The sequence below is a fragment of the Sturnus vulgaris genome, chromosome 3 (genome assembly GCF_052056855.1).
Source record: "Sturnus vulgaris isolate bStuVul1 chromosome 3, bStuVul1.hap1, whole genome shotgun sequence".
Taxonomy (NCBI): Eukaryota; Metazoa; Chordata; class Aves; order Passeriformes; family Sturnidae; genus Sturnus; species Sturnus vulgaris.
Genome location: NC_142245.1, coordinates 66,824,411 through 66,843,789, shown reverse-complemented (window position 1 = coordinate 66,843,789; position 19,379 = coordinate 66,824,411). Strand labels below are relative to the sequence as shown.

At 40.4% G+C, this 19,379-nt stretch overlaps 1 protein-coding gene across 1 annotated transcript; it reads left to right on the top strand.

The window, feature by feature from the left end:
* The first annotated feature begins 231 nt into the window (after positions 1–231).
* On the top strand, positions 232–19,300 carry NUS1 (NUS1 dehydrodolichyl diphosphate synthase subunit). Its single transcript, XM_014876713.2, has 5 exons — positions 232–762; positions 9,276–9,398; positions 11,776–11,928; positions 15,997–16,096; positions 16,812–19,300. Exons 1-5 carry the CDS (start codon positions 381–383, stop codon positions 16,900–16,902), a joined length of 849 nt encoding a protein of 282 aa, XP_014732199.1. The 5' UTR covers positions 232–380; the 3' UTR covers positions 16,903–19,300.
* The last annotated feature ends 79 nt before the right edge of the window (positions 19,301–19,379 follow it).

The window sequence follows — 19,379 nt, the reverse complement described above, 5'->3', positions numbered from 1 at the left end:
CCCGCTCCGCCCCGCCCCGCCCCGCCCCGCTCCGGCGCCTTCCCTCCCGCTCCCGGCACCGCCGGGCCATGGCCAGCAGCGGCCGCCAGGGGGCGCGGCCCCGCCCCGCTCACAGCCCCGCCCCTCCTTCTCTCGCGGCCACGTCACTCGCGCTCCGCGGGCGGAAGCGACGTCATCCCGCCCGGCGGCCAACGGGCGGCTCGCGTGTGGCGGGTTGAGAGGTGAAAGATCAGGCGGGGCGGCGGGAAGATGGCGGCGCTGGCGGTTGCCGGGCGGGGGACGCGGGCTCCGTGAGGGGATGGCGAGGCGAGCGGCGCGCAGCGGCTGAAGCTCTCCCGCCGCTCCCCCGCGGGCCCCGCGCGTTCCTGTCGGTCGGTTCCATGAGCGGGGCGGGCGGTCTGGCGTGGCGCGCGCTGCACGCGCTGGTGCGCGCCTTGCTCTGCCTGCAGCGCGCGCTGCTCGCGTGCCTGCGCGGCCGCGCGGCCGCCGCCGCCGCCACCTCTTGCGCGCTCCTGGCGCCCGCCGCCCGCGCGCTCGGGTTCCGCGAGGCGCGCGCGGCCTGGCGGCGGCGAGGACCCGCGCGCGGCGGGGCGGCGCGCGGACGGCAGCGGTGGCGCGCGGACGGGCGCGCCCTGCGGAAGCTGCCGGTGCACGTGGGGCTGGTGGTGACCGAGGAGGAGCCGAGCTACGCGGACATGGCCAGCCTGGTCGTGTGGTGCATGGCCGTGGGCATCTCCTACGTCAGCGTCTACGACCATAACGGTGAGCGGCGGCCGCGGTGCCCCTGGTCCCCGTCCCGGGCGGTGGCCGCCCTGGGAGCGCCTCCTGGCGTGGAGCCAGAGGGCCGTGCTGCTCTGGGGTCCGGTGCTGGCCTCTCTCCTGGCAGCTCCTTTCGCATCCGCTGGAGCTGCTTGGCCGCTGCAGAGCTCCTGTCCCTGGGGAATGGCCCAGTTGCCCTTCTGGCCCAGCTCCTGTGTCGGATGACCCGGTCTTGCGTGCTTTCTAGAGCCGTGTCCACAGCCTTGGGCTGACAGTAACTGCGGACATCTGAAAGCCTAAGGCAGGGACTGTTAATTGGGAAGAGCCTTCGGCTACCTGCTCTTATGACTGCTGTTTATGAGCTAGGGCTGAATCTCCAGAAGTGAATGAATGAAAGTAGCCTTCTGTTTTCAGGTACTCCTATATGAAGTAGTTAAACACAGGCATGTCCTATGTGCTGTCTGTATTATGAAATTGGACTATGTGATCTGCATTTGGTGCTGCTTGGCCTTTGAGTTAATGCTGAGCCAGTGTTCCTGGAAGCTCTGGTGTTTTTTCATATCTGCTATGTGATTTATTACTGTGCCTCAGGTGTAAGACCATTGAACTCTGGCTCTTTGTAGGTATGTTGATTTCACGTCACTGACTATCATAAAGATAGGCTCAGAGTTTGGGTTTCACATACTATGAGGAAATGATGGAACAAATCTGTCTTCCTCATACCTGTCCTTTCCTAGTGGGGAGCTAAAACCAGCCATATTCAAGATATTCTTAAGTGAAGCTTTCTGTCTAGCTGTTGAGAGATAATCTCTAACTTGTACTGGGCAAGCTGTCAACTCAGAAGGGCTAGCAACATTGCATGGACTGTGTCTTGTTTCTGTCCTCTGCAGAGGAAAATGGTTCATTCTGAAGATCCCTGTGCTCTTGCTGTCAGGGGTTAGACTGTAGGAGACCAGGGTTTAACTTGCTTTGGGCCACTTCCAATGGATGTTTAGAGGTGTTGTGCAGGTTAGGTGAACTGTGTGGATTTATGCCAGGTTACAGGTACAGTTGTCTTCTAGTCCTCTTCCTGGAAATGCAGTGCAGCAGCGCATCCCACATAAGTAGGTGAAGTCTTTTGCCATCAAGTGTGCAAAAGCATCTGATGTATGCAGACCTTTCCTTGAGCATAGGCATTTGTGATTTTTAAAAATTTTTCACTTGTTTTACACTATCACCATTTATAGTTCTGTTACATGGTTGCTTCTATGCCATAAAAGACTCGGAAGACTTGACTTTCACTAAATTCTCTAAGATCATTATGAGAAACTGGTCTTAATACCAGTCACTTAGCAGTTTAAACTGGCCATCTGTGCAGGGCTATTGTGGAACTTGGTTATGTTGTATTTCAGAGGGAGAACGTTTCGTTGCTTGGAAATCAAATAATGATATAAAATATTAGCATAACATCTCAAGCACACAGAGAACACCTTCTGAAAAGTCATTTATATGTTGACCGGTTTTGCTCCCAACTTGGAAAGCATTTAACCAGGTGAAATGCTGCAGAGCAAACAGCACCAAGGAAGAGAGAGTTTCCCCACAGCTTGAAGAGAGACATTTTTATTTTACAGGATCTTTAACTTGTGTCAAACCTCAAATAAACTATGGGCAGTATTGCCTAATATGTTATGTATGTTGTTTAGTTCCTTTTTAGATTCCAGCACTGTGCTCCACAAATTATACATATGAGAACTGAACTGAAGAACGGATCAAGCTGAGAATCATGTTTCTTGGTCGTCTTGGTTTTCATCTTGCTCACTCTGCAACACTGAGGAGGGAGAGGGCACAGCCAGTGCTTAGGTAGCCACTGTTGCTGAGCTCCTGCCTCGCAGTGAGGAGCCAGAGTTGTAGCAGTATCTGAAACATTATTTTTTGAGAACCTACTACTGCTTGCTTCTCCAGCATGTGTATAAATTGAGTCAGATCTAAGATTGATTGTTAGAACACTAAATATGATGACCGGAAATTGAAAGGTTTTGTCCCCTGAAGAGCTGAAATAACCTTGCAGAACAATTGTTATTGCTAGCAGTTCATAAAAAAAAAAATCTTGGGTTATTTGCTGCTGTATCCATGTATTGTTTCATTCATTTTAAAGTTATATATGTGAATCATTCACTTTTGTTCTGTGATGATATTTTTTGTTTTGGTGTTGGGAATTTTTTTTTTTAGTTTGGTTGTTTTTATTAAGTGCAGGTTGTGTGATGAATGTGGATTTTAATTTTTCATTCTAAAATTATATGTTAAGAGGTTTTGCTGTCATCTCTGAAATCTGAAAATACAGCTATTATCTCATGATTTCTGTATCAAAACATTTTTCAGTAGCTTGTTCTTCTGTTGGTCCTCTGATACTAGAATATGCTAGTTTAATTGCTAGCTTGATTTCCAGTCTGTTGGAGCAAAATCGAAGAAGGCAGATCAACTAAAAAGTTTTAAGTCTGTGGCTTTTGCCAAACTTCCAGGGTTGATGAGAATCGCCTGCCATTACACTTCATGTTCCACAGATGTTCAATGGGTTTTCCAGGATAGCAGCTGCAACTGCTTTGTGCACAGCTGACTACAGCTACACTGTGCTACACTGACTTCAGCTTCAGAGAGCAAGCAAGTAGTCATTCATGCAGCTCTAGTGTATGCTTACTGCTGGTAATAGCACATATGCTGCCTTTCTTTTGGTGCTAAGCTCCTTAGGGTGTCTTGATTGAGCATACACCGTTTCCAGATAGACTTGTCATTAAGTAGGATGTTGCAGCTGTTGCTAAATCCAGTGCTCGGTGGTGGAGCCTGAAACCTTCAGCACTAACACTGGTAATAGTGAAGGTGAATAAAGTCAGGTACAACTTGCTCTTACCAGTAGCAGGGGGTGACTCAATTACAGAGTGCACTTGTTTCCATAAACTCAGATGGTGAGGGGACTCACTGCTGAGCGACTTCTGTGAGGATTTGTGTTCATACAGTTGTACCGACTATTGATTTGTCTAAGTCCCCACTGGTGCTGGCTGTAGTGGAGAGGGAAAACTAATTAAAGTGCTCTGGATCAGTGTTAGCTGTGGTGCTGTATGCCGTAATTTGTTTCTTTTCCTTCACTGCATATGTACAGTACTGAGATTCTTTTGAAACCTTGTTTACAAGCATGGTCTTTCGTGGTTGCCTTCTCTGCAAGAAATAGTGTTTCGGTTTCCTGCGGAAGGATTAAATTCAACATATATCCTTAACTGCCCCTTCTACAGGAGGAAAGGGAAGCATGAAATTCTTTACAGAAGTGCTAGATAAGCTGTTAATTTGTTTATAATAGGGAATTTCTATATTTTTTACAAAATTGCTAAGTAGAAGGTTGTTCATGTATTCTTCAGTGTCAAAAGAAGTAGCTGCATTCCAGCTGACACTGTTTTGTTACAGCAGCTGCACCAGTAACTGTAAAGACAACTTGGCTGGAGTTGTGTAGGGCTCAGAACTGAGACTTTCTCTGTTGCCTCAGCATGTTTGGAGGCCCAAGCTGGCCTGGCTTTATTGTCCCTGGTGTGTGGAAGCACTTTCTCTCAATTTTCCTTGATGTGCAGCATGACAAAGCCATAATAAACTTAATGCTACTGTGCGCACCTGGGTTAAATAGTGCAAGCTAAAGTTTCAGGCTTTTGATCAAGATTTTATTTCTGTTGACTTCTGTATTGCCAGTCCTATTGGTAGAAATCTAGCCATTCTTCTCAAGACCTTATCTCTGAGGAAATACTGGAGCCTTGTTGCAGTCAGAAGGGATTGATAGTGCAATAATGTAATAGCACTTAAAATACCTTCTGGGGAGCAGAAGCCTTTTACTAGTGCTGTATGCTTTAACTTTCTTTTGGTAGTTGTTTTGCAATTTGTGAGAGCTTGATTGAGTGTTACGTCTGTGAAACTTTCCTGATATAGTTTAGGACAAGTCTAGAGTGCTTTTTGGGAGCTTGCTGAATCTCTTGGCACTTGGTACTTTAGACTCCTAGATAGATGCTTCACGCTGAACGTTTCTTAAAGCCCATAGTGTGACTGAATTGAAAATTTGGACTTATTCATCCTGATTTTATTAGCTTTCTAGTGAACTGCTTTGCTTCTGACTGCTTTTCTCTTAAACTGTTTGGAAGGATAGAGTATGCAAAAGAAATTACTTCATTAGCCACAAAGGAGGTTTCTGGTCTCTTCTAGATAGATTACTTGGTAGTTTAGCTGATTCAATCATTCCATAAAATCTTCTGGGTGTGCAGTGTGTTCATTTCACTGGGCAAGATAAATACGTTGTGGTTTTATGTCACTGGGAAGCTTGTGAGATACCAATTTCATATGTCATCTGCTGTGGGCCTTCACCCACGTGAAATTTCATGTTCAACAATTGTGTTTTGGTATCGACTTGAGAGGAATTCTCAGATCACATTCATTAAAAGGGATAGCTCTAATCTATAGAAAGTAATCACTTAAAAGAATGGGACATATAAAAGAGGTATCTTTTCTTTCAGTTGTTGATGAGCTTCTGTTCTCTTAGTGCAGAATGTCCCTCCAAGAATAAATGTGAGAGGAATGGTCACCTGTGGAGTTCTAAGTCAAATTCTTTGCTTGGTTAGTGCTGTCTTAAATGGCCTTAATCTGACTGAAATCTGAGTGACTTCAGCTACATTCAAACTTGGATTTTTTTTTTTATTAGACTCTTGGAATAAAGGAGGTATTTGTTTTTAGCTTTCCATGTCCCACGAGGTCCAGTGTAATGGCTGTGCTTTTTTCTGTTATCAACCAACATGATCCAACAGGATGTAGGCAAAAGTTGTTCATATATTAAAACAGTTTCTTGCATGTGCATGCTTTGAAGTGGCTTGTTATTTAATGTTCTCAAAGTGTTAATACCTGATAACAATTACAACTTTTGATTACTCTTTCCTTGTCAGCACTGGGAAGAAGTTGAGAAAGCAAATAACTGAAATGTTGTGGAGATATGTTCTTTACTAGACTCCACTTTGGTAAGGTGTTCCCTTGCAAGGATGAGCTAACTCTTATTCTGTGCTTTACCAGATTCTGCTGCTTTAAAAAGCAGGGCAACTAAGAATGTTGAACTTTGAGATGCCATTAAAGCATTAACAGGTGATGACTGTGGTAGTCCAGTAAGACAAACAAATGGTTGACATCACTTGGTGGTGTTTCTTTGTGGTAGTTTTTTGCTTCCAGTTCAAGATCTTGTCACTTCTACACCTGCTTGCCACTTAATTACAACTTGCAGCCTCTTAATTACAAACTTCATTTATCAATATCTAACCCTAAAATATTGCAACACCATGGTTGCAAGTAAAGGGGCATGGCTTGTAGATGCTGTAAATCTGAGCAAAAGGTATATGCCCTGGAAAAGACCTGTGTAATGGAGGACTGCTGCAGGAAGCTAAAACACTTCTGGTTTGCCCGAGTTCCAACAGCAACAAATGACTGACAGCACGCTTGCAGCTTGTGTTGTAAAAAAAAGTACTATCCCTGAAAACAGTTCACAAGTTCTCAGTAGTTAAAAAAAACCAAACCAGGATGGAGAGTCTTATACTCTGGCTTTGGGAATTTTAGTGCTTAAATATATGTAATTCTTAGAACACTTCATTTGCAGGAATACACACGTTTGCACCAGCTTGCAAAGGTTCCCGAGTTCTGACTGAATGTTTCTGCTTTTCAAAACGAGAAAATCTTCTGATGAGAAATTATAGTGACAATTTCATATTTGTGTTCCATATTATAAATATGACTAATGCCACATTTTTTTCAGTTAACAGCAAACAGCTGTTGTATTTCTAAAAATTATTAGACCTTTGTCAAACCATAATTTTTTTATAGTATTAAAATCACATTATGAACTTATTTTAACTTGTGTGAAGGACTGTGAACAAAATTGGAGGGTAGCAGTAAATGAGGAGTTAAGTTTCACTACCTAGAAACACATAATTCTGTTACCGAGTTGGCCTACTCATGCACTTATTTGCTATATTTGTCATGTTTTAATTAAGCAACAGCATCTCCCAGAACTAACTTGGGTACATTGACAAAGTTTAAAAAAAATGAGCCTTCTAGTTAAATGGGGGTTTGAGATACTGTAAGAGAAAGGAGAATATAGCTGAGTCATGATCATTTAAAATTCTTGAAGTTGAATGTGAATTTGGCCTGTGAATATTGCATTTGGCAGGACTATGTTTGCAGTGATGTGCATTCATAAGTCTTTTATGCACTGACTGAGAGACAAATGTTGAAGGAGTATTTCCAAATGCTGTTGGGTTTTTAATTAAGATCTGAGTTAGTCTGAATTTTTACTACCTTCTGCTGTGATTCAGGATCTTCTCTTCAGGAAAGCTGTGTATGTGTCAAGGTTGGTGGATCAGTGGGAATTTAGGTGTGGAGGCCTTTCCAAGGAAAGTGTACTGCAACTACATGATAAAACTCTGGTGGCTTCCTATTTGTTAAACTGCTATTCCAAGAGCCATGCAGTCCCCAAGTTTGAACAACTGAGGGGATGGATGATAAATGAGCAGAATAGAAGGGTGATACTCAGATAAATCTTAAGAACACATTTATTTAGCAAGTCTTCTGTATCTGTCTGTGTTAAGGACCTTCACTTTGGAGCTGGACCAATTCCGTTATCAGATGTATCTTTATACTGAGAACAAACACCTTGGTCAGTTGTTCTATCTGTTGTCCTCAATGTATTAATTCACTTTAGAGCTGGAGTGTGGAGTCTTAAATTAGTTCTTCCGGTCTTTGGCAGGAATAGGCAAAAACCTTTCACAAGAAGGGATTTGATAATAGTGTTGGGTGGGAAAGGGGAAGAGGAGGAGCAGCTTATTTTCCAAATTAGGAGCCTTTCCTAATTATGTCACCTATTTTTCTGGATATTGAACAGTTTTATTTCTTATATCTAAAAGTGTCTGGAAGTCAAGTGATTCTTAAAAGTGAGGCACATGCAGCCTTGTACAGATCTTCCTTGAAGAATGTGCAGGATTAGCAATTGCAGTGGCTGCATTGCTGCTGACCTTGGGAGTAAGGAAGACAATCTGTGCTAACCCCAGCATGAAACAGACTGAGCCAGGCACAGTTGTATCAAACAGTATTATTTAAAGCAGCATTCCCAATTTCTGTTACGTATGAGTATGCTCTAGAAAATAGAAGAACAAAGAGCAACAATTTAACTTCAGTTTAAACTTAGCAAAAGTATTCTAACACACTTTTTTCTGTAGAGGTTTGTGCCTTACCACAACTTGCTTTTCTGTAATACGTGAAATAAACTGTAAGCATCACTGACGCTTATATAACAAAGTAGGTTTGTTTGTTTTTTTTATTTTTACAGGATGAGAGGAAAAATAGATACTTTGCCCCACCTATTAAAACCTCTAATGAAGCCTATAGAAAAGTTCTAATTCACTAGGCCTAAAGGCTAGCATTTTAAATAAGTGCATTGTATCACTTCATATTGCAAACTAACTCTTAGTGTATTACAGTGTTAATCCAGTGCTTCTACACTGTTTGACCAATGTGGGAACTGTTGTAGCAGTTCTAGATCCTAGAGTCAGATTGTGGTGCTGAATCCTAACCCTGATCATAAAATTGTATGTTTTTCATTGCCCTTTGAACTGTCTACATTGTAAGATTAGTGTATGGGCATTTTTAGACTGGTCAGCTGAAGTGTTTGACATAAGGTTTCTGACTGAAGCTCAGTAAAAGTCTCTGAATACCATGTGATAAAAGCATTATCCAGTTCCTAAGTGAATATGCCTAGCCGTGCTTTTGGATTGTAAATATTTAAGCTGTAACATTTTGTTTTACCGTGGTATTTAATTAGAAATAATTATGTTTCTCAAAAGCTAGAATTTATTTTAGTACAGGAACCCAAATATGTTTGAAACAGGCTTTTGTGATTTCCTGCATTCACAATGTGTCTACCTTAAATGTGTAAGTAGAAAAAGGCTTTGGGGACTGCATGAATTCTTTGAAACATACAGTTTGTGAAATTGTCTTATTAGGAAATCTGTGCTATTGGATGGCTTAAGAGTGGGCAGTTACTGAGACCTGAAATGCTGATTCAGTGGCGACTTGCTTTGTTAGCCTGCAGCCTTAGGGATGTGGCAATAAGTGGTAGCAGACATAAACAGCGTGGTGCTTATTTGGTGTTAATCTGACTTGGTTGTTCTTTGCTAATTATTGCTTTCTTTATTTCTGGCATACTAAGGACAATGAAGTAAGTCTTAAGCTATCCCTTACACAGTTGCAGTTTGCTGCTTGAATCAGGCTGGGTGAAAGAAGAACGAAAGCACGAGTTGTCTTTCCACGTCACTCAAATTAGTCATGTGCGGTAGAATTTGCTTTGAATTCTTACCCACACTTGTGAACTCTAGTCTGGATCCAGTACTGACAATTTTTTCTTCTTGCCTAGTGTCAGATTTGTTTTGTAACACCCTTTATAGAAGTTGGCTGACATGCAACTTTTTTTTTTTTTAAAGGCATTTTCAAGAGGAATAATTCAAGATTGATGGATGAAATTTTAAAACAGCAGCAAGAACTCTTGGGACTAGATTGCTCAAAGTACACCGGGGAATTTGCAAATCACGACAAAACTGGTCAAGGTAAGATGAACTACAAGAGGGTCTTGGTATGCCTCTAAATAGCTGTATATCAGTCATAGATCTGCTTTTACTTAAACACATTCCTGTGTGCAGTGACCTTTTTCTTCATTAAGAACTGATTATCAGAAAACATGCAACCTTCCTGAGCTAGTATTAAACTTCTAGTGTGGTTATTTGTTCTTAACTAACAGCAAAGCACTGCTCTGTCCTTGCTGTAGTAATCATTACTGGGTGGTCTGATCTTTCCTTCAGCCTGACTGTTGTGCCATGGCCCCTTCAATACATCAGTGTGCCTTCACTCCTCACTATTTCAGTGAAGTAAATTCTTTTGCTGAGAATTGAAAAAGTGCTGAAGTGTAAGGGGACTTACAAGCTAACAATGTGTGTTCTTCCATCTTCCAAACATACACCTCAAAGTGGGAAGGAGAAAGGGAAAGAGAAGACTGCTGATTGTCATGGCAAGGTATAATGCCATCAGGAAGGTAAAGGGCACAAGTTAAAAGAATAAATTTGGTAATAATAGCTTTTGCATGTATTTAGATGTGGAAAGCAGGAATAGGTTTCAAGGTTGATGTTCTTTATTTGGTAGTATCTGCTATAAGTAGTCATTTACTTATCTGCTGCCTAAGACAAATGCTTGAAGTCTGTTTAAAATATAATAAATTACAGGCATGTACTTGAATCAGGCCTTTGTCTTAAAGGGATGGGCTGATACAGCTCTCCAAACTGCAACTCATAATATTTAAGCAGGTCTTGTAAAAAAAATACCTAAACAACCTTTGTTTTAAGATCATCATAGTTCAAATACTTACGAAAAGACTGCACAAATTGTGGTATTTAGCTGTGTTTAAAACGCTGTTTGCAGATGTTGCCTCCCCTATGAGAGCTGACTGGATACCAAAATCCTTTGTGCCAGTTTTCCAGTATAAAGTGTAATATTGTAACATGAACTTGTTTTATGAACAGCTTAGCCTAAAATGCTAGCACTTTTGTGGAAGAACCCAGGTTTCATGCTATTTTTTTTTCCTGTCAAGGTTGAAATAACCAGCAGAAAATGGGGTCGGCAGGCTATTATGTGTTTAACTCCATCATACTTAGCTACATTTACATGAGTTGGGTTATTTGTGTTCACACCAAACAAACTACTGAAAGACTTCTTAGACTTGCTGATGAAAAGTGTGCGTTTAAATCTCAGGAACCGTTTGTGCTGGAAACTGTGAAAAGCAGAGGTGTTTTCTGTTCTCTTTTTAAGTTCTTCATTCTTTTTTAGAAGGCTTCATAGTCAGATCAGATGTTTCAGCTGAACAAACTGACATCTATCCAATTTATTATCTGCAATTTTTCACTTCTGAAAAACAAAATTGCATGTATTACATTTAGGGATACTGTTAAATATTTTTTAATCTAGGACATTGGATGCGAATTTGCAAATCAAGCAATATTATGGAGCAATTCTTTTCATTGTGCTAGCATTGGATAGATGAATTGAGGGGTTTTACATGTTCTTACAAATCTTGACTGTGCTGTGTGATCCTTTGCAGTCAGGTTCTGCAGTCTTAAGAAACGTTATTTTTAAGTATCTGGTTGTAATTATCATAAGTTTAGTATCAGCCTCAAGTGTTGACACTTTGGTATTTAACCCACTTAACTTCAAGCCAGCTAGAGTGAACCATCTGTGGCCTTCAGCTTCCTTGGCAAGTTTATCTCTCAGGTACCTTACCAGAACTGACAATGATGCAAGTCATATTGTATGAGAAGACTCTTGCTTCTCAGTAGTGTAGGATTAAGATTGTGAAATGTCCTCTTAAGTAACAGACATAATTACAAATGAATAGATGAATTCTGGGCTATTATCTTGTTCCAAGCTTCACTGTAGCAGTCTTAGATCCTTACTGTAACTCTTGCATCAAGATGCTGTGATCAGAGTGAGGGAGGCCCCCATTTTAATCATTGTCACATGAATGTACAGAGTAGCTGTTAAAAACACCTTCCTCTTCTAGGGTAGAAATTAGTTTGTTGGGTTTTTTTTTTCCTTTCCCTGAACTCCTTAAGTTACTATCCCAAGCACCTTTCTTCTTAGTGCTTTGCCTGACAACATAAGAACCAATGCAAATTTCTTGAAAAACTACATTTCAAGACTGAATTAAACCCCATTCTCACAAGATTTCTCAAAGTAGTTTTCTTAAGCTTGTGTTTTGTGTAATACAGGAAATTCAGAAAACTTACCCACTTCTCTAAGAGACAGGTGAGGTATATCTGTGACTAGCTGTAATATGTGAATTAAACTACAAGCTACTTTCAACTGTATCTGTGACTATCTAAAACACATGCAAACCAGTTATATTTGTTGCTTTTAAACTGTGTTTTGTACTTTCAGTTTTAAATTGCCAATCTACATTGAAGGTGCTGTCTCCGGAAGATGGAAAAGCAGACATAGTCAAAGCTGCTCAGAACTTCTGTCAGTTGGTAGCACAGCAGCAAAGAACACATTCAGACCTGGATGTGAATATGTTAGACAACTTATTAAGTAGTAAGTATAATGTGGAGGGGAAAGAGTACTCAATTAGTAACAATTTGGTTACTAGTATATTTATTGCTTGGAATCTTGATGCTTAGTCTATCAGAGTAAGTTATGATTATTGCTTTTAGACTTCTGTTAAAAAAATTATTGCCTTTTGAGCTGTTCTTTTAAGCAGAAAAATTCTTTAGCAGAAATATTAAGCTAAATTGCAGGGTTTTGGCTTTTCAGAGTTTATAGCCTCTGTGGTATGTTCTGCAATGAGCTTTTTGAAAAAAGTACTACTGGGAGTACCTAAGACTACTCTAATTTAGGTAAACTTCCTGTAAGTTGCAAGCTGCAAACATGGATGGGCAGAGTCTTTTCCAGATCTGGTTACAGCAATTTAAAGCTGTTCCTGCTGCCTGACTACTACCCTGAGTGAAAATGATAGAACACTTGCTGTTCTCTTGCTGCTCTATAACCCACACTAGCTTAGTTGTCTTCATTACTAATTCATGCAGATTACTGACTCTGCACTGAGATTGTGTGACTACATGCAATAGCTCTGAAAAGGGCAGGACTGCCCTAGTATAACACCTGGGAGAAGTAGTTTAGAATTAGCACCCACTTTTCTAGTGGTACTATGGAGCTATAATGAGTTTCTCAGCTTGCCTAGGAGATCTGTGCATGTTAATTGTAGCTGTAATTAGCTTGGCAGGGTTCAGGTTTTAGATTGCACACTTGAACTTGGATCCCTTTAGGCACATTATTGTAGTGTGGTCCCCATTAATTGGACTTTAGAGAGTGATTTCTTCTTTTTCATGTGTCTGGTCAGCTGAATTGTACTGTGGATGGACTTCCATGGCAGTTTGGCCATTTAACTTCAAACCAAATTCCATTCCCTGTTGTCAGCATCCTCCTAAAATGGAACTATTAAATGTATTCAATAGGGCACCTGAAGAAGAGCTTAGAACATCTATTCCGTTATACCCTAAAGGCAGTTAAAGGAAATTAACGACTGCCTCTTCAGAACAGTCACTAATGTAATGGAGGACTGGTGACAATTGCTACCCATTGTGTGTATTTTGGCCAGTGATACTTAACTGCAGCTTTTCAAACTTGCTGGGAATCTTCTGTCTGGATATATTAAAAGTATTAAGGTCCAATCTTAAAATTTGCGGATTTATTTTAGGAGTATTGCATGCTAGCTGAGCACAGAAAGAGATCTAATCTGTCAAAATGATGAACCTTGAAATAGGCTGCTTCATCTATGTGGCTAGTAATTAAGGATAATATCTGTAACTAGTCATACTTACTAATTTGTTTACTTAATGTTTAGGACATTGTTGGAGGCAAAGTATTCTTTCATTACTTATTTAGCAGCAGCTTTTTAAACTTTGTTTTACTTGTAGGCAAATTTAGTTTGTGTGCATTTTTACTGGAACAGTATTGAAAGTAAGCATCTGTGCATTACTGATTTGAGAGCATGTTTTGAAAAGCAATACTTGAGTAGTTATGCTCTTAGAGTTTGCATTCATGCTGTCTTATGTAAATCTCTGGGATTTTAAATTTTGATTTAAATACCTGTTAATGTAGTTTTTAAACTTTTTGTTCATGTTTAGGGTGCAGTTATTGAAGCCTAGTCCTAAAATGGTATGATTCTAGCTTGTCATGTGGCTTTTTTTGTTCTTAATTCAGTCATGCACTTAATTCTTACAGCTTGAGTTTTCTGCAGTGTAAGAGTACTTTCTTCTGAGCAATGCCTCAGCCTAACCAGCTTGTTTTCAGAAAAGTAGGTGCCACCTGCATTTTAATATTGTCTCTGCTTGCTGTCTGTCTGCCTTCCAGCAAAGAACATGACTATCAATTAAGGCTACTCAAGTTGCCCTGTAAAATCTATGTGGAAAAAAGAAGGGTAGAGTTATCAGCTGTAAAATTCCTTCATGTTCCCCTTGCAGAACTGCTGACCTAGAGGGAATGTTACCACATTCCCATCCTTTGAGTGTGCAAGTCTTTTGGCCTCTTGTTTTTTTTAAATCTGCTCCCAAATCCTTGTATCCTGTGTATAATAAATTGACTGATGTAACTCTAGCAGCTCTGAGGGAGCTTCAACCTGTAAATTATCTGTAGTGCTGCTACGTTTGGGTAGAGAAATGGATGCAGAGTGGAAAGCACATACAGTGTTTTTTAGTAGGCTATTCTGACAGTAGTACTACAGTGTGCATTTTCATTTTCCTTCAGATAGGATCCAGAAGGAAATGTTAGCATTAACTGGGCTCTCTGAAGGTCTTTTCCTGTTTGAAAAGTGATTGCAGTATTGAAGATCCTGCTGCTGTACCAGCTGAGGAGTACTCAGCTACTGAATCAGCTGATGAGTAAAGCTGTCCACTTCCTCCAGTCCCCACTTCTAAGTATTCACTGCTTCCCTGCAAAGCTCTTTCATACTAATGTGCTAGCTTCTGAACACATAAGTGACTTTTGCATTGCAATTTTTTTCTTAACTTTGTGATAACATTTGGACTGTGGCACAAGATACTCCTATCTAAAAACTTCATCCTTCCTTAGAAATGCACATGCTTGGGAAAATACCTTTTACCAGAGGTAAAGAAGCTATCACCACTATTGTGGTGATTCAGTGGGGAGGGAAGATGTGAACTTCTTGAAAAATCTCCAGCTTTGGTTTGAAAATTGGGGTGGAGCAAAATCTGACCTTAGTTTCCTTTTCTATTATTCCCAAAGTTAGGTTCCTCCACAAATAATCTGAAAATTGTAAAAGGCTCTTGACTGCTTTTGTGTAGTGGGCTTTTTTTTATTTAAGCAAACGAAGAAAGAATTGAGAAATAACATTGGAAGTTTGGAGCAAGTAGGCTGTATTAAACTTTATCTGCTAAAGGTAGTCATTACCCAGTATAAGGACTCTTGCACTTAACCTGAGAATTGATGGATAGTGACAAGAAATTACCTGCAATAATAATGACTAATTGCAGCATTATAGCAAAATAGGGTTATAAATGCTGGAATGCTCTTCAGATGAGCTAGGTAGGTGCAAGAGGAACTGTTTAGTTTCTTGGGTCTCCTTGGGGTGCTCTACTGGCTTTCACATGTTGCTCTAATCAACTTGCTAGAATTAGCAGGGAAAGCTGGACTCAGACTGCTCATTCTAAGCCTATTTCCTGTCTGTCAGTTTTAGCCTGGAGCAGCTTAGGCACTGCAGAAGACTATGGAAGGGAGACAGAGACAGTGGTGTTTGGTCACTAACTGTCTTCAGCCTCAGAAGATGAGTAGCATGCTCTCACGAGGGAATGACTGTCTGGGGCTTTAAGGTATGGGTAGTAAGAGTGTAGGCACCTAGTGGAATTCATCAGTATTATCTAGCTCTGCCCTAGCATGGGTCAGGTTGTCCACTCAGTAACAGAAAAAGACACACTGCCCTGGTCTTCCTCACTCTTCTAACCAGACAGATGGCAGGTGCAAGTGTCTTTGAAATTTTATAGTAAGTTGGTTTTAAAATTTATGTCTTAGTCTCATACTGAGAAAGACAGGTCATGTAACAAGGTTGTTTGGTTTTTTTTTTTTTTTGATGGTCTGTAGTACCAAGGTGCTCTTCATGAAACTTCCTTAAGCGTTTTTTTTTTTCTTTGTGTGTGTGTTAATAGTCCTTTCACTCTGCTTGTCTGGAGTTTTACATAGTTAAGTAAGGACCGTAGTAGGTAGAGTCAGGGTACAGCATGTTCTGTGCTACTAAAACTGAATTTGCCAAGACAAAACTAGAACAAGTCAGATGAACCAGCATTGTTAAGGTTTGCTGTTACTCAAAACAATGTAACTGTTCCTTCCATAGAAAGTCTTTGAAAACTACCTGACATAAAAATAACAGTCCAGCTGGGCCTGCAGTGGCTGCCTAAGCTTTTAGTCAGTTGGTCATTCAGGTGTTGCAAGACCAGTCTGTCCTCTTGGGCTTTTAATTGTTAACTTGTCCTTGGGATCTTCGTTTAAAAAAAAAAGGGCATTTAGTGAAAAAGCAGATGCCTTAGGGATTAGAACTAAAACAAATCCTCTGATGAATTTGATAAAACCTAATGTAATTTGTTATTACAGGTACAAATGGATTTCCTGATCCTGATTTAGTCTTGAAGTTTGGTCCTGTGGACAGCACATTAGGATTCCTTCCATGGCACATCAGACTAACAGAAATCATGTGAGTTGCTTTTAAATGTTGTGAAACACACTGGAATGAAAAATATCCAGCTAAACAAGTCTTTATCATGTAACTTATGAAACTGGCCAAAAGAGGAGATCCAGCTAAACAAGTGTCTGGGGATTTATTTGAGGGTATTTTAAAATTTATTAAATGAAACCTGTCAAACATTCATTGTTGGTTTTTTTTTTAGCCCTGACTAGGCAACAACAGGCTTCACGCCTCAGGTTTAAGGAGCAACTTCTGTCACCACCTAGTCTGTGGTCCAGTCCCATTTGACAGTGTTCCTTACATCAGTGTTGATTCTCTGTGGCTTACAGGTTTCTGACAGGCAAACTAAGGATACAAGGGAAATGGGATAATACGAGAAGATCACACTTATGGATTACTTTTCAGTTTTAATAATAACTGAACTGACTAGATTTGCTGAACTTCTTAAATCCCAGTGCTTTTATAGTGCAGTGAAATGTGTGGGCACAACTGTGCTGCTCCAGCTTTTCACTGGTTTGAAGGGCCCTGTGTGCTCTAATGGGAGGCTTTGGTTTAGAGGGTGAGAGGTTTAGTTGTTAAGAGTTGAGTTACAATAACCATGCTGAGAACAGCTTCACAAGGTTACTCAGACAGTAGCTTGATTTTAGTGATATACCTGAGTGGCTGTATGAATAGTGTGGTGTATATAAAAGCTTATTTTAATGTTTCTAACTTGCTTTCTCAGTTCTTTGCCTTCCCACCTAAACATCAGCTATGAAGACTTTTTCTCTGCCCTCCATCACTATGCAGCCTGTGAGCAACGCTGGGGAAAATGACTTTGGGCTGAGTGCATGGAGTGAAGCTTTCTGTGGGAAGGAACTGATGTCTGTTTACAAGCACCTGTGACCCATATGTCTGGTTCATAGTCCTTTCTTAATTTATCAAAAAAATTCAATAAAGTGTCTTACCTTTCTAGAGAGTCTGTGTGAATGCGTGAGAATCTATGGGGGGGGAATTCACAGATTCCCTCTTTGAAAAAGACAGTTACTAAAAACAAAGCTGAATTGCCCTCACTTTGACATTCAAGTGTCAAAATGAACATGCAAGAATTAAGTGTTGTGAGATCAACAGGACAATGTAAATAGGAGTTCCGTGCTCTGAAGATGCTTAAAACTAAGAAAGAACTTCAACCTTTGTTCCTTAATTCTTCATGGTCAGACATTTCAGAGCTAATGGTTTATCTTCAGTTATATTTTCTATGTGAATTCTAGAGAAGCTGGTTTTGTTAACTGAAAATAGAGTCTGCAACTTGGCTGGGATGACTAAGCCAACTGTAGGTGTTAAGTTCTAGAAATACTGAGAAGATTCCATAAAAAGGGATGGAAGCTTCTATGGTAAGTGGATTAGGCAGTCTCTGTTGCACTATCCAGCTTTTTTTTTTTTTTTAAGTGGTGGAATGAAAGTATTCCTACAAGCCCTGAGTGAATGGAACATCTCTCAGCATCAGGTCAGTTTTCCATTGGGAATAAGCATAAGCAGTACTATGTATTGTTTGTATACCTGTTCTCCCCATAACACGCTCACTCAAAGTAACAAGCAGGATAAGGCTCTGGCATAATTTGCTGAAAGATTTGAAAATGGGCTGAGTCAACTTCCATGGCTAAATGTGATTTACTGCTTGTACTTGTGTGCCCGGAAAGGGAGTCTGCTTAAGCCTTTTATTATTTTTATTTGTTCTGAACTGAGCATTAGAAGTTTGAATGGGACAAAGAAGGAAGATGAAGTGAAGCTGCCCTACAGTATTTCAGCACTGAGATAACTTAAGTAGAGATATTGGCTAAATAGTTTTCATTGTGGACTGGTCTATTTGAGTTATGTTCCCATTGTTGGAAGCAGTTTAAAATTGCAGGTTTATGGCTGCGTTTGGACAAAGCAATATCTTTAGGTCTGTATTGCTGGAGACCAACATTAATATTGCAGCCTTCTGCCCTGCAGGCTGCAGAACTGTTGAATGCTTCATTCTGGAAGTGTTCCCTGTTTCCCCCTTCCCCCACTTTTCAAACTGAGCCTGACTTTTTCTCCATTGGGATAACCCTGTCACTCGAAGGGAAAACTGTTTTTAAAAGGGAATTGCCAGATTTAAAATGAATGTCTGCCTTATTGTGAAATATGGTGTATTTTAACTTATTTTTGCTTGATGTAATGTTATAAAGCAGATTGCATAAACTGTTAGCTGCATTTTTTCATCATACTAAGGTTAGATTGCAGTTAGAAAAAGAGACCTGTGGTCTGCTTTATCTCAGAGCAATGGATATTCAGTAAATTAACTAAGGGTTTTGACATAAAATAGGTACACTTGAGTACACTTTGTGGACTGGTCTCTTGTGTGTGCCAGGTCCTGTATTGCCGAGAAGGTGAACAGTTGTGCAGTGTTTCCTGGGCTCTGTCATTGACATGGGCAAGTTTTCTCACTGAGTGTTAAGTTCAACTTTTTTTGTGGGGAGTGGGTAGCTTGTTGAAGGGTATCTGGAGTATTGATGTTCATCTGTAATTTGAATTGTTTCATTAAAATGCAAGGTTGTGTTTACGTTCTGATATGTAAGTGTTACTGTGTCACTGAAGCAGTTCTGGTGCTGGTGGTAATGGGAAAAGCTTCGTTTAGCCCTCAAAAAATATATTTTTTATATTTGTATCAAATTGCCAAAGAATACTTCTCATACCTGAGTTCCCTCAGTCCTCAAACTTCTGCATATCTCAGCTAAAAAGATGTGTTCAATATTGGAGACAGATTTCACAGCCTAGAATTTGTCTACAGAGGATTGCTTAATAAAACTAAAATGATTAGTTCAGCTGCATTTGATTCAACTTAAATCTCTTTTGATGGCTAGTTTAATTGTGAATTAAGTGTTCTTCCTGGAATTAATGTAGTTGAACTAATCCACATTATCACTTAGTTGGGATTATTTTACTGTCCCTGTGTGGGCAGTCTTCAGTGAGGTGTGCCAAAAGCACTGTGCATATCCACGACTTGATCTCTGAATGTACGTCCTTGCCCTTAGCGCCTCTCCCCAGCTTGTTCTGTGTGAAGGTCTGTGCTATCGCTGTGACATGTTTGGGTACCTGTACATAATGTGTAAAATGAGTTTTTATTATTAGGGAAACGATTTATTGAACTTTATTATTGAAAGCTGAATCTGTAAAACAATAAATCAATAAAAGATTATAATCTTTCTACAGGCTATGGTGATACATGAATACTTTTGGAAGTTCGGCTGGGGCACTGTAGCCTGATCATGTTACTACATCACTCTGG